A 13,932-nucleotide genomic window follows, 5' to 3' on the forward strand; every position below is an offset into this window, starting at 1 on the left:
TCTATCATTTATATATGTTATTTTGGCACCGATCAATAGATATAGCCATCTGGTCAGACCATATTGGATATAAATAAATTTATATATAAAAATAAATTTATTTCAAAAACTTCTTAGAAAACTGGCTAAATCAGTCACAAAAACCATGGATTGAACTGTTAACAACAGTTCATGAAATCTTCTTAATATAATCTTGTAATTTCTAATCTACTGAACCCACAGTCATACAAAGCACTAGTTTTTTTAGACATATAAAAGCATTAAGAGAAAAAAAAATTGTTATCACAAAATTTGCATTCCCAAGTAAATTCAAACCGCCTTAAGTGTATATTGTCTTTACAGGCACCAAGAACCAGAGAAAGAGAAACACTAAAAAAATTAATTAAAATTATTTTCTATTTAGTTAATCAATTATAATTAATGTAATGTTTAATTAAGGATTTATTGTTCTATTGTTTTTGTTTTTTTTATCTCTAGTTATGTATTCTTTTCCCTAGAAAATGGACTAATGAGCTATGAAAATCCTAACTATCATCTTCCGAGACTTGATGATGCTCTAAATTCAAATACTGAGCTATCAACTTATAGAGATCTGTTATACTCTGAACTAGAGGCAATCTGCAGACCTCCAGTAACTTCAAATAGTCGAAAGGCATACGCAACACTTGATATTGGATCAATGGGAGTCGATCTTAATACTGGTCCAATAACTAACTTAGACACTGACAATATTCACCACAGGTACCAGTTCTTCCTTGTTTTACCTTGCTAATTTAATTGGTTTATTTAAATTTTTAGTAAATTATACAGCATGGAGATCATATATTGCTTTATTTTTTATTAAGTAGCATTATCTTCAATTTATTTGGTTGTTTTTTGCACTTATTCTGAAACTGGGATGATTTTATATATTTATAAAAGGCTATTTTTTTAATTATTTATCAATAAATCGAATTTAAATTAGCTATTTATAATTATTATTAATAGATTAATATTGTTTACATGGATACAGTAGTTTGGTTACCAAATAAATAAAGGAATAAATGTTTGAAGATTTCTCCAATCTTTTGCATGATATGTATCAAACTATAAATCCCAAGGATACCTAAAAAAATCTCAACTTTCTAAAATGCATTTGGTTTCTATCCATTTTTCTATATTTTATTTTAGATTATCAGTAGTATTGATTGGTTATAAATGGTTGTTCTCATAATGTTTCTCCCTTTAATTTTTATTTAAAATTAATTGAATTTAATAATGAGATGATTAATTTACAATTAATATTTTAGCAAGGTACTGAATATCAACACTCAAATAGTACTTTGTCTCTAGTAGTATTAAGGTATAAGGCCAATAATTCTAAACTCCAGCTATGACATTCTCTTAACTATTGAATTATCAGAAGCAAAGAATATAAGCTATTGATGAGATAAAATTATGATGTTGAGGTCAGTGTTGTATCCAAGATTAGATATCAAAGGCTATACTATCAAACTCTTGAATTTATCAGCTTCATCAAATATGATCTATGAGGTCGAGCATTATGAGCCAATTGTCTGATGAGATAGTACTTGCTTCTGGTTCACTAAAGTTATTGAACGCCAGAAAAAACCTGCACATTTTTTATGTACCCTGTAGAGATTGGAATTAATGGATCAGGCTGTTGAAATAAATATAAAGTGGTTAACTTGAAGATATTAACTTTGTCTTTCCTTATGATTGTATAATGTATCAACAACGCAAATAAGCATCTATCCAGGACTAATATTTGTCTAGAGACTGAGTTGGGGGCCAACACAAGAAATAACAATACAGTTTGTTTAATCAAAGAATTAAACTCTTTTACACACTAATCATACAACAATCAAAATTAAAATGAATATAGTAAGTTACTACTTACATATACATACTAAACCAATTTTGTTTTATGCTTCTCAAAGTTTCAGTGCTGCAGTAAATACATACACAATGAATTTAAAAGTTCAAACATTCTACAGAAATAGCTTTGTTGTATTTTGTGTATGATGCTACCACAAACAATGCAGTTGGGTGGCACAACTTATTCAATAATGTGTTTCTTTCTCGAAGTGGATTTGTTTGTTCCTTAATTGACCACATTTTACTATGGATGAACTGATTGGTTACCACTTAGTAATTTCAATTCACAAATCTGATCTAAGAATTTATAAATAATCTCAAGGGATTTTCAAAACATTTTTTTTATTGAGATTCATTATATTGATATTTTGATATCTAATAATCTGTTTTATTGAGATTCAGACACTTATTTATCAACCTTTATATAACAAATTTTGTGGATTTAATTTGTTAAAACTATTAATATGTGCAGTATAAGGAATAATGTACACATCATAATTGAAATATTTATATAGTATATACCCAGTTTTATTTTGCAGAACTAGTAAAGTTTACTACTTACTACATATTGTAATATTTACACACTGAAATTACATATTAAAATATTTATATGAACTTAAATGATATTTTGTGTTGCCTCAATGCATAATGTATACCTTTTTCATTTGTTATCTACCTCTAATAGATGAAATGTATAATGCAATTCAGTTATAAACAAAACTTATCGCATTAGGTCACAACATTAAACAAAACTGAATAAACACAATCAAGTAGAAGCGGGATGAGAAGGGCTCATAGATTAATGTCCAAACTGGTCCACCTCATTACTAAGGTGAATACATTGGCAATGCAATATATAGAGGTCATTTTCTCTGAGTAGAGGTTATCATTGTGTAAGCTCATTGCACAAAGGTAATTAATTTTTTTCTGAAAGGATTTTAAATTTATTATTGTGAGGATTGTTTACATGCTCTATTCATTATATAGAGGTATATTTTTCATTAAATCCTGTGGCTAGCACAAGTGGATTTTGAAACATCCTTTATATTGAGGTTTTTATTTTATCAATGTTCATTATATGGAGGTTGCATTGTATTTATTAGACAAGACCATAGAATTAAAGGTAGAATATAATACAACCCATAAATAAAGAAAGATGAGAGGTGAATGAACAACTTGAAACAAACATTTTTTTATTTGGAGAGCCAAAGACTTACAACGCATTAGAAAGAAAATTGCTTTACTGTTCTATAGTAACTATTTTTTTATTATTATTTAATGTATTAGTACCAAATGTATTGATTATTTTTACTTTTATTTCTTAGAAATAGTAGTCCAGTCATTTTGGACAATAATATTGGAGGGAATGTTAATCGAGGTAAATTCAGGCCACTAGATCTTACTTCAACACTGAGTGCAGCTAAACCTGATTTGATTGAACATAGCAATGTAATAATTAACAGGTTTGTTAAACTTAAGTTTATATTTTTTATTTTATTCTCTCATGTTTTTAATTTAATATATATTTTAATGATTAGTTTGTACTTCAGTCTATTACATTGAAGGTGTGGATGAGATATTGTAATTTCATTTCATTTTAAATAGGCTTGGGAACATTGGTCATGTTTATTTCAAATCTTATCAACACAATCTAATTTTTTCCTGAAAATTAATTAAATGGACTGTCAAACTATAAATTATGATCAGATTAAATAATTTAGCAGCTAATTATGAGTTTTAATTTTGGGTGTAACTGTAGAACTTGGTGATAATTAATTAATAATAATAATTGGTGAAAATAAATAGATGATTAATAATTGCATTAAATTTAAATGAAAATATTTTCATCCATGTTTGAAATATCAATGACACCCATATATAACAGTTTTAAAGTCAGTTTATCTCAGCTAACTTAAATGATAATAAATTAAAGTATTTTTTCTACAACAATAATCAAAGAAACAAAATTGTTTTTGTTAATAGAAAATCTTCTTCTTTGGAAAATTCTTTATACTTTTAAAAGCTTGAAATTTAATGTATATTATTATTATAATGATGTCGTTTTCATAGGAATTGTGACATAACTTTACCAAACATATCAGGATATGACGATGAAAAAGAAGACTACAATGTTGAAAGATCTACATTGACTTTTTCCAATTCTGACAAGTTACCTCCTGGTTGGGAGCAACATCAAGGTAATTAATCGTGTTATATTTTCTCTTAATAAATACATACTGTTGTTTTTTTTCGTATATTGTAATATTCAAGATTCATTTAAAATAAATAAAAGGAATTTAATAGTTTTTATTTATTCTCAAATACAAAATATAGCTATAGACTGTTAATCTCAGGGTGGGTTTTCTTGGCAATCAGCACACTTAACTACTAATAACACTTAACTAAATTAATAGCTACTTGCACAAATATATTTAAATTCTAGGTAGAGCAGAACTAACCAATTACTCGATGTCTTCATTCTCAACAAACAAACACTGACTGTAAATAAAGCATTGGTCTTGATGTCTTCTTTTTCTAGATGTTTATCACTGAGAGTAGACTAAGGGTGGTCTGCACCACCTCTTCCTGGAGACACCCTCATTTCCCAGACACATCCAATCCACCCACTATTCTAACAACAGTGATCACTAAACCAAGAGCCCTGTCTAGATGTTTGACCGCAAACACTGATTGCAACACAACAGTTTTGAGAACACAACACGTTGAAAACAAAGCAATACAAGTACGGTTAAAATATAGTACATCTCCTAGTTTGTGTATCTTTTTTAGGTTTTTGAAATGAGATGTGCTTTCTTTTGTTTCTGTATTTAAGTGTTCTCACAATAGGATTTTATGCTTCATTTAGACATATACCCCACCATTTTCGTATGATGATCTTCTAATAACTCTAGGGACAAGTTGAACTGCATTGGTGATAATCCATCTCCCTTTCTCAGACCTATAATGACTTCAAAGGCTTCAGATAATTTTCCAAAATTTAGTCTGTTTAATGTGATGGTTTCCAAAATGAAACATGCAAAAATTTTGGTACAAATGAGACAGTCACATATTTTCTGCTTAACATACAATTTTTGGGTATTTAAATGGATTATTGGAATAAATATTATTAAAGCTGAATGTAAAAAGTATTAAAAAATTAATGTTTGTAATTAATGCTTTAATAATTTATGCCATAACAACATATCATATTGTAGGGATTGAAATTTTTTAAAACCTATTTATTGACTTTTTTCTATCAAAGGGTACATGCTAAGGTAAATAATTGGGTGCACTTTGTTCCATTCTCATTTCTACAACGGCATTATGCCATCCATTATTGACCAGATTAAACCAGTATTGTATAAATTGTTAAGGAATGAGTATACACTCACGTAGTGCGATAAATTTGAGACAGCAGCTGAAGTAAATTTGAGACAGCTTCTAGAGCATATTTGTGATGGATACTGTGGTAAATATGAGGCAAAATGTGATTTTAAAATTATAGACAGGTCTGTATAATCATGAAAAATGTAATAAAACTATTTGTTTTAACATTCCATAGAGCAGTGGTCCACGAAAACCTTGGAATAGGCTGCAGGAGGGCCTTGGAACATATATTTTTAAAGGAATTATTGTTTATTCCTGAAGGAGTGGGGATGGGTCTCATATGGTTGAATATCTGCTTTAGTGGTCCATAGAGTTCTTTGGGCTGAGAACCACAGCAATAGAGGAACTGCCATGGCTTCATAACAACTGAAGTTTGTTATTAATTTTGTTAAATATAATGAAAGCTAGATGAAGATTATAGGTTGAAAACAACCAGAGTCACATTTTATACTTTTTATTTTATTGAATAAAATATATTACCTCATTACTACTTTCATCTCTTCCAGGGTAATGAATATTATTTGTTTTTTTTAGTATCAAGGGCTCTGATCCTTTTACGAAAAGAAAAAAAAAGAATAGTTATAAAGAAAGATTTCATTAAAGTTCAATAGATGACACTCATAACTCAGATTTTGAATGCTGTAAAAATGAACTTTTATTCTTTTAGACAATGATGGTCCTTACTACTGGCACATCAAAAGTGGAACAATTCAAAGAAATGCCCCTGAAATAATCAGTGGAATTAATGAACCTCGTACACCTCTTGTGAGAGATGCAGAAACAGTAAGTTAACTCAGTAAAAAAAATTGTTTATTCTTTCATTTTTTGTTCAAACATTGTTTTGTTTGGATAAAAGTATATTTTTTATTCTAAACCAATTATATTAATCCATTATATTTTCATCAAATGTTATTTATTTTTCTAAACCCACTAAATGCATTTCTTTGTTCAAAGGAATTATTTGAGTAAAAATTCAACAACACTAAAAATGAAAGAACTTTTCACTGGTACTCACCAGTAGTTAGCAACACTGGCATGTACACAGGGTTTGCTAAGTCATTTACTTCTTTGGATATTCAATATATTCAATTAATTAACATCTAAAGACATTTAAAAGTTCATATCAAGTGTGAGGTTTGTTTGATATTCAATTCCTTTGAACAAAGGAAAAATCAACTGCTTGGATCCATCGACTGCTTGCTGTTTAGAGAGAAGATATAATGAATACATAATTTTTTTTTTCGGTTGGCTCTTGAGACCTTGTAGATCTTTGGCCACCCAACAGTAAAATATGAAGATATAATTAGGATATTGTTGTCCAGAACATAACATATTTTGGTCAATTCTTTGTAGATGATACTATTATGGCTCTGCAAGATATTCATTTCCGAGAGTACATCAGTACACAGTCACTGTTATATGCTAGATTTATTTTATGTCTGTTCTACACAGGTGGCATAACTCATGCGGTTATATAAAGGTGACAGCTATGTCTATTATTATTACTTCTTTTAATAACTAGAAAGTATTTCTTGTTATTAAAAGATTTTGAATAAATACTCATCCAATGATATGAAATTTACTTTGTAAAGTACTTTTTTAATTTCAATTAGGCAATAATTCTGTTAAAATCTTTGTTCTCCTGTCCAAAATATTTTATTGAACTTTTCTCACATTTAATTCTTGATTGTATTTTATGTCATTTGTTCTCAGGATCGTAAACAAACGTTCATCACTGAAATTTCTGTTTTCAATTTTTTAGCTCTCAAAACTTGATATATCAGTGTCTATTAGTTTCTTTGAACCCTCTTCATTTTTATCACTTTCCATTTCTAGTCTTTTCATCCTGTTTGACATTAATGGAATCATGGAAAGTTATTTCACTGTCTAGCAATTATTTCATATTCTTCCTCTTTGATTTTCTCTGTTAAAATTTAGTACTTTTATATTTTACTTCATGAAAGTTTTCAAGTTGTGATGGTAAATATGTCCTTGCTTCACACACTAAAAATGCGTGGTTTTTATTGAAAAATCTTAGGATGTCTAATTGACTCATTATTAATGTTTATTTGCAACAGAAATTTAAAGAATATTTATTGAAACATTCATTTCAATCTCAAAATAACACCTTGTTCCATTGGATATATTAGTGCCTATACCTTAGTTTGGAGGTAGTGAACAAGCTAAAGGTGAAGGAGTTGTTTCTATTTCAAGTGTTTATGTACCAAAGGTATAAATCTTTATACTGCTACATACAAATAGCTTGATTAATCCCAAGTTTTAGATATAAGTTATAATAATTGCAAGGATTTTCATTCCTTTAGTCTTTTTGGCTTCCCAACTACAACTGATTTTAATTTATGTGATACTTAAGATATATACTAAATCATAATGACTGGTCCACTAAGGTTTTACTTTTTTAGAAATAAAATTAATTTTAAAAATGGAGATCTCAGACTTGGATGGTTGGATTCCCAAACTGAATGAACCACAGGTAATAATGAATTTTCCTCTGTATTCTTTGTCTTCCTTGACCAAGAATCTATTTATTGATGTATTAGTATTTTCTTAATTTAGACTTTATATGTTTGCATTTTAATATAATATTTATTCATATTTATTTATAAATATTTATTCATTTTTATATTCCAAATTTTGAGACCTCTCCACCCTCACACTTTCTTGATGCTATAGAAAATATTTTCTACTGAAGTAGGTAGTTGATTGAGGTCAATAAAATATAACATTGTTTGATTAAGAGCTTTATTATTTTATCAATTTTTTTTTTTACAAAAATGATAAGTTGTAAAAGATTCAATTTAATATTGTTCATTCAAATTACTATTTATCTTTCACTAAATTTTGATAAGTAATTATAATTTTGGGATAGTTCAATTTTAAGATGGAAACTTTTTATTTTGGATAGAATTTAAAATTGAATTGTGTTTACATTAAAAACAAAATTACCATTACATCAATTTTATGATTTACTTTTTATCTGTAAAAAAGTTGCATTTTTGTTTTAGTTTTTATCCAGTTATCATCAAACTGGAGGTTTAGGAGTGGTAACGAGAAGTAATACGAGCTCTGCATTGGAAGAAGAATGCAAAAAAAGAGAAGATAAAAAAGAAGACATTTCTTTAAAGTAATAAATTTGATGTTATGTATTAAATTTAAAAAATAGTGTTTGTTCATTCATGAAATTTATTTTTTCAAAACAAATACCAAAACTGTAGTAAATTTTTAAATATTTTTTTCTTCTCTTTCTTGAGTCAAACTTTTCATAGTCTCAAAGAAGTTTTTTTTCCTAATGTCAACTGTTTGTAAACTTATAATTTACTATTTATTTTTTTTTTATGATTAAACTGATATTATTTTTATTAACTATCATTTGCCACCATTTTTTTTTTTTGTTTTTAATAGAAGAAGAAGTTATCCTGCTCGTAATGAAAAGGACAAAGAAAAACCAATAAGATTTGCTGTTAGAAGTTTAGGTTGGGTGGATATATCAGAGATAGATTTAACACCGGAACGATCCAGTAAAGCCGTTAATCGTTGCATTGTTGAGTTATCTTTTGGAAAAAATGGGCTCATTGATAATGTAGGAAGATGGGGTGATGTATGTTACGTTCTTAAATGAAGATTATGAGTGACCTCTCCTCCTTTTTTTAAAAAAATATTTACATTATATCTTTTAATTTTTAGGGTAAAGATCTGTTCATGGATTTAGATGAAGGAGCTTTGAAGTTAATAGATCCAGAAAATCTTACAGTTCTTAATACTCAACCGATTCATACAATACGTGTTTGGGGTGTTGGCCGAGATAATGGAAGGTATGTTATATTAAAAAGCACTTCTTATTAGAGTCTTTTATCTTGTAAGCATTTTTACTTTTCAAGTTTTAACTACTTAATTATAAATTCAATCAAATCATACAACTTTCTTACTTTGGTGAAATTTATATTTTTAAAATAAGAAAGAATTTTAACTAATGAAGTTTATTACTTTTTAGTGATAAAAATTAGTTAATTTAATGTGTTCAATTTTTTTTTAATAAATAATAAGTGCATTCCATTTAAGTATTCTGACTTATTGGTAGTATGCTTATATGGTTTCTTTGAATGCATTTTTTTATTATTGATGATTGTGGTACTATATTTTTTTAAAATTATGTAGAAAGATTATAAGGCAATATTTTTAGTTGTTTTGTTCATTTTAAATTTTGTATGAAGGGCCATGTTGATTCAATCCAGAATGCTGAATGTTATCCTTACTATTTTCATTATGTCAATGAACCTATATGTAAAGCTCTATGTGATTATCAAGTATAGATGTTTATTTTTCTTTCCATTCATAAATATGATTTTTGTTTTAATGCTTCATTAGATGGGTGTCTTTTTTACATATTCTTTTAAGCTTTATATTTTAAAATATAGCACATTGTGATTTATCATTAATAACTAGACATCATTTTAAAACTTTTGGAATGATATTTTAAACTTTATGGTGTTCTTAAATGTATTTTTGGTGCTGATTTCAAATCTGATTTTAGTTTATCCATGTCATGTGAGGTTTTGATCCAAATCACATTTGAAATTTTTAAACAAAATCTCATTTTTAAACAAGTTAAATTATTATGTTAGTTCAATTTAAAGATTGTGTGCTTTGTGACCCTATATAAAATTACCATGTACTACACTAAAGTAGACGAGTGGTTCCCAATCAGTGTTTTGCAAACCACAAGTGAGTTGGCTGCAGGAGGTGGTTGTTCATCTTTTGTGAGAACTTATTGTTAGAACAGTTTTATTGTTAACTTTTCCTGATTTTAGAGTGTTAGCTAAGAGGTTTTAAGAGGTGAAAGCACTCTTTTAAGAAACATAATTTTCAATTATTTTATGGGGGGGGGGGGAGATTCTACCCCAAGTAAGGAGTGGGGAGGGTTCACACATGGTTCAATTTTAGGCATAGTGTTCCACAGAGTTCTACAGGCTGGGAACCACTGGAATAGACAACAGAAGTGCCAATATGACAATTTAATTCCTCTTCTCTATATCAATTTCTTTCTGAAGTGGGTTGAAACTTCTCTGTCTTAATTGTCTCACTCCACCAGTGTAAAACAATAGTCAGCCATTTCATCATTTTTTATATAACAATTGAGTTCACTTAATTTGGGGGGAAAAAAATATTACAGATCTGAAATCAGCACACACAAAAAAAAACTTTAAAAACATGTAACATTATGAAAACAATGTTGTGTAGTCCATCTATGACATCAGTAAAATCATTGCCATAGATATATATCAATGTAATAATTTAACAATATTTAATCAGGTATCATATAATCATCAGCTTTCTTATTTTTATATAATAAGATGGTCAGGGTTATGGTCAAAAGAGAAACAAAAATAGTTGTAAGCTATTTTTGTTTCTCTTTTGACCGCAACCCTGACCATCTTCTCATATATAAATTTTTACAGTCAACTATATATACATATATATTTTCTTATTTTTAACTGAAAATTATAATTTATTAAATATATATCCATATAACTACCATTACATTTGTTTTTCCATTAAATTATGTTATATTGTATTTTACAACTTAAAAATACATAATTAGTACAATTTTTTTTTTTTGCCCTATCATTGATGCAATTTGTCCTACAGAGAAAGGTAATTGATTCTGTTTGTTTTGTATATTTTCTTGTAACTTATGTTTGCATGAAATTATCTGTAAGATTCAGGCATTGCATGTCTAATTGTTAACAAGGAAAACCAAGATTGCATGTTATTAAGCATATGGTTTGCCGACTCTCCTGAAGTTTACCTGTCTCTATTAAATTATCATACATTTCATTGCAGCTGGGAAACATAATTTATGATATTATTATTTTGTGTAATTTATGAAATAATATGAACATGTTTAGTAGAACTTTCTTGGCCTTGATAGGTTGCTGCCATTCAAGCATTTTATTTATTTGTTTCTTACTCCATCACTGTAATTAATTTTTCATTGGTTGAGTAATTAGTAGTTTGTTATTCTTTTTAATCATTGTCTATATCTATTTGCATAAATATAAAATTCATTTTGCTACTTTTGGCTATAATTTCCTGTATTCTGGACCAATGTGTGAAGTAACTTTGAATTTGTTTAGACATAAAACGGTTCCTAGCAAACTTTTTTAAGGATGTAACTTTGAAACAATTTAACAAAAAATGATATTAATATAACAACAATACAATGAAAAGTGTAAGTGATAACAACATATGTAATAATATATGATGAATACTGGGAAATAATATCTGTATTCAATAATAAAATAAAATAACAGTATATTATACTATATATAATTTAATGTATGTATATGTAAATACATGTCTGTGTAGATATATTTTTATAAAATAATATCTACATTCATTGCATGATTGTTATATTATTCTTAATTATATTTTGGTCTTATAATGGCTCATATGTTTGGGCTGAAACATCAGCATATCCAATAAAAATAATTTAAATGACAACGTCCTGATTATTTTCTCCAATATTAAAACAACAGTCAACATAATCCATCAAAAATAAATTTATTGAAAATTGCTTTTAAATATTACATCCATTCATTTTCCTTTTTTTCACAAAGATTGAATTCAAAGTTACAGAAATAAAAAAAAAATAAATAACAGTTTAGTCAACACTACTTAAATCTTACTCTGTAGTTTAGTATCTCTTTATTTATAAACACCACATGAAGTCATAACCACTTTGTTCACAGTGTTCGCAAAATGAACTAAAAATTTGGTGGTATGGAGCAGGAATATTGAAAAAAAAATCATGAAATAATACTCGGTAAATTTTTATTATAAAAATACGTTCTTTCTAACCAAATAGTTTTTGTCTGTCCAAATGAATGATCGTGCAGTCAACAGATTAATTTAACGTTAAAACTTCATTTTACTGCTTGATTTCTGCAACTTTCCCTGCTACAGTATGATGCAAAAGTGACATTTTATTAGAATTCAAAATCATACTAACTTCAATTCAAAGTTTACTAAATAAATTGCTAGATATATTTGAATAAAGATTGTTATGTTGTTTTTGGTTCCTTCAATATAAAGGAATAATTATTGTTTTGTTTCAACGCTTTATTCAAGAAATGTTACTTTGTATATAGCCACAAATTTAATTCCTTTCATATTTATTTGGGGAGAGAGTTAGCTTAAACCATAGATTGCTAAGCTTTCCAGTGCTGAAGGTATCCCATTCATATCCTGCTTGGCACACTAAATGTATTTTTGATTGAAAATTGCTTTTCAAATCGAAATTTTGTTTTGTGAATTTTGTCAGTGCAGGAATCTTGGCCTGAAATATTCTTTCTAGGACCACTCAACAACTAAATGGGTTCATGGGATTAGCGGGTGGGAGTATAAATCAGGAAATAGTAGAACTGTGCTGATGACATAGTCTCTTAATAATACTGTAAATTCATATATCCTGCACTTCTATTAGTATGTTGTTTCAAAACTGATTTTTAGAATTATTATTTCATACATATTATGATTTCAGTTTATTTTCTTAAAATTTGAAAACTTAAAAAAAAGAAGAAGTCATTTATGCACATTAAAATTAATACATAAGAAAATTATATTAAGTTATTAATTTTAACAAAAAAAAAAAAAAAAAACAATTTTTATTTTCTAAGTATTTATTTAGTTCCATATATCGATTTCAATAACTCCTATTAGTCCAAGCGTCCAAGAGGAGAAAAAAGTATGTAATTTCACCCCAATTTTGAATTACTTCAATGAAAACCATGTAGTCAGTCACTAGTCAAAATTATTAGGAGGAATAAAAAATGGTGGTTGTTACAAAATGCTAAAAAAAATCATTGAGAATCCCATATCTTTAAAACTACCTACAATACTTAAAACCTAATAGAATGTCATTTAAAGAAGATTAAATTTTCTAAAATATTAGCCCCAATAATTCCCAAAATATGTTTTTTTCAAAAGCAACATTTCATAAAAATGTATTGAAGAATCAGTAATTAATGAATTTATTTTGGAAAATCTTTGCGAGAATAAATTCACAAGATGTTGATTTCTCGTTGTTCGAACAAAAATTTTGATTTATGAAAAACTATATTTCAGGAACCATTAGACGCACAGATGTCTGCCATCACTCAAATTAAAGCTAGTTTAATATACTATAAAGTATTTTATAACGTTATCTTCATCATCTTTTATGATATATGCCAAAATAAATTGATTTCTAGTTGCTTAGACAAAATTTCATATGAAAGATTTATATTCTATAAAACTACTACCCCTATGAAGATAAATGTTATTACATACTTTATAGTACATTGGACTAACTTTAATTTGAGTGCTAGCAGACATCTGTAGTTCTAATAGTTTCTAAGATATAGTTTTTCATATACCAAAACTTTCGTCCGAAGAACTATAAATCAACATTTTGTGAATTTATTTTGGCAATCATCATAAAAACTACTACTCATACAAAGATAAACATCATAAACTACTTTATAGCACATTAAACTAGCTTTACTGGAAGATTATTGATTGACTGTGTGTATAGATGAAAGGAATATGGTCCGGGTGCGGTAAAAAAAAACTCAAATAGTAAATAATTATACTATTTTTATTGAGCCA

General features: G+C 27.6%; 1 protein-coding gene across 3 annotated transcripts in view; it reads left to right on the forward strand.

The window, feature by feature from the left end:
* LOC106692676 (protein Fe65 homolog) overlaps positions 1–13,932 on the forward strand; it is a 76,298-nt gene that overhangs the window by 50,349 nt on the left and 12,017 nt on the right. For all 3 annotated transcript variants that reach the window (XM_014438763.3, XM_067050636.1, XM_067050635.1), the window contains 7 exons: positions 498–741; positions 3,204–3,341; positions 3,949–4,076; positions 5,933–6,048; positions 8,292–8,410; positions 8,689–8,884; positions 8,971–9,098. In XM_014438763.3, coding sequence (XP_014294249.1) covers positions 498–741; positions 3,204–3,341; positions 3,949–4,076; positions 5,933–6,048; positions 8,292–8,410; positions 8,689–8,884; positions 8,971–9,098 — 1,069 coding nt within the window. The remainder of the gene's footprint in view (positions 1–497; positions 742–3,203; positions 3,342–3,948; positions 4,077–5,932; positions 6,049–8,291; positions 8,411–8,688; positions 8,885–8,970; positions 9,099–13,932) is intronic.

Source organism: Halyomorpha halys, unplaced genomic scaffold, assembly GCF_000696795.3.
Source record: "Halyomorpha halys isolate HHAL.00 unplaced genomic scaffold, Hhal_1.1 Scaffold66.1, whole genome shotgun sequence".
NCBI classification, from domain to species: domain Eukaryota; kingdom Metazoa; phylum Arthropoda; class Insecta; order Hemiptera; family Pentatomidae; genus Halyomorpha; species Halyomorpha halys.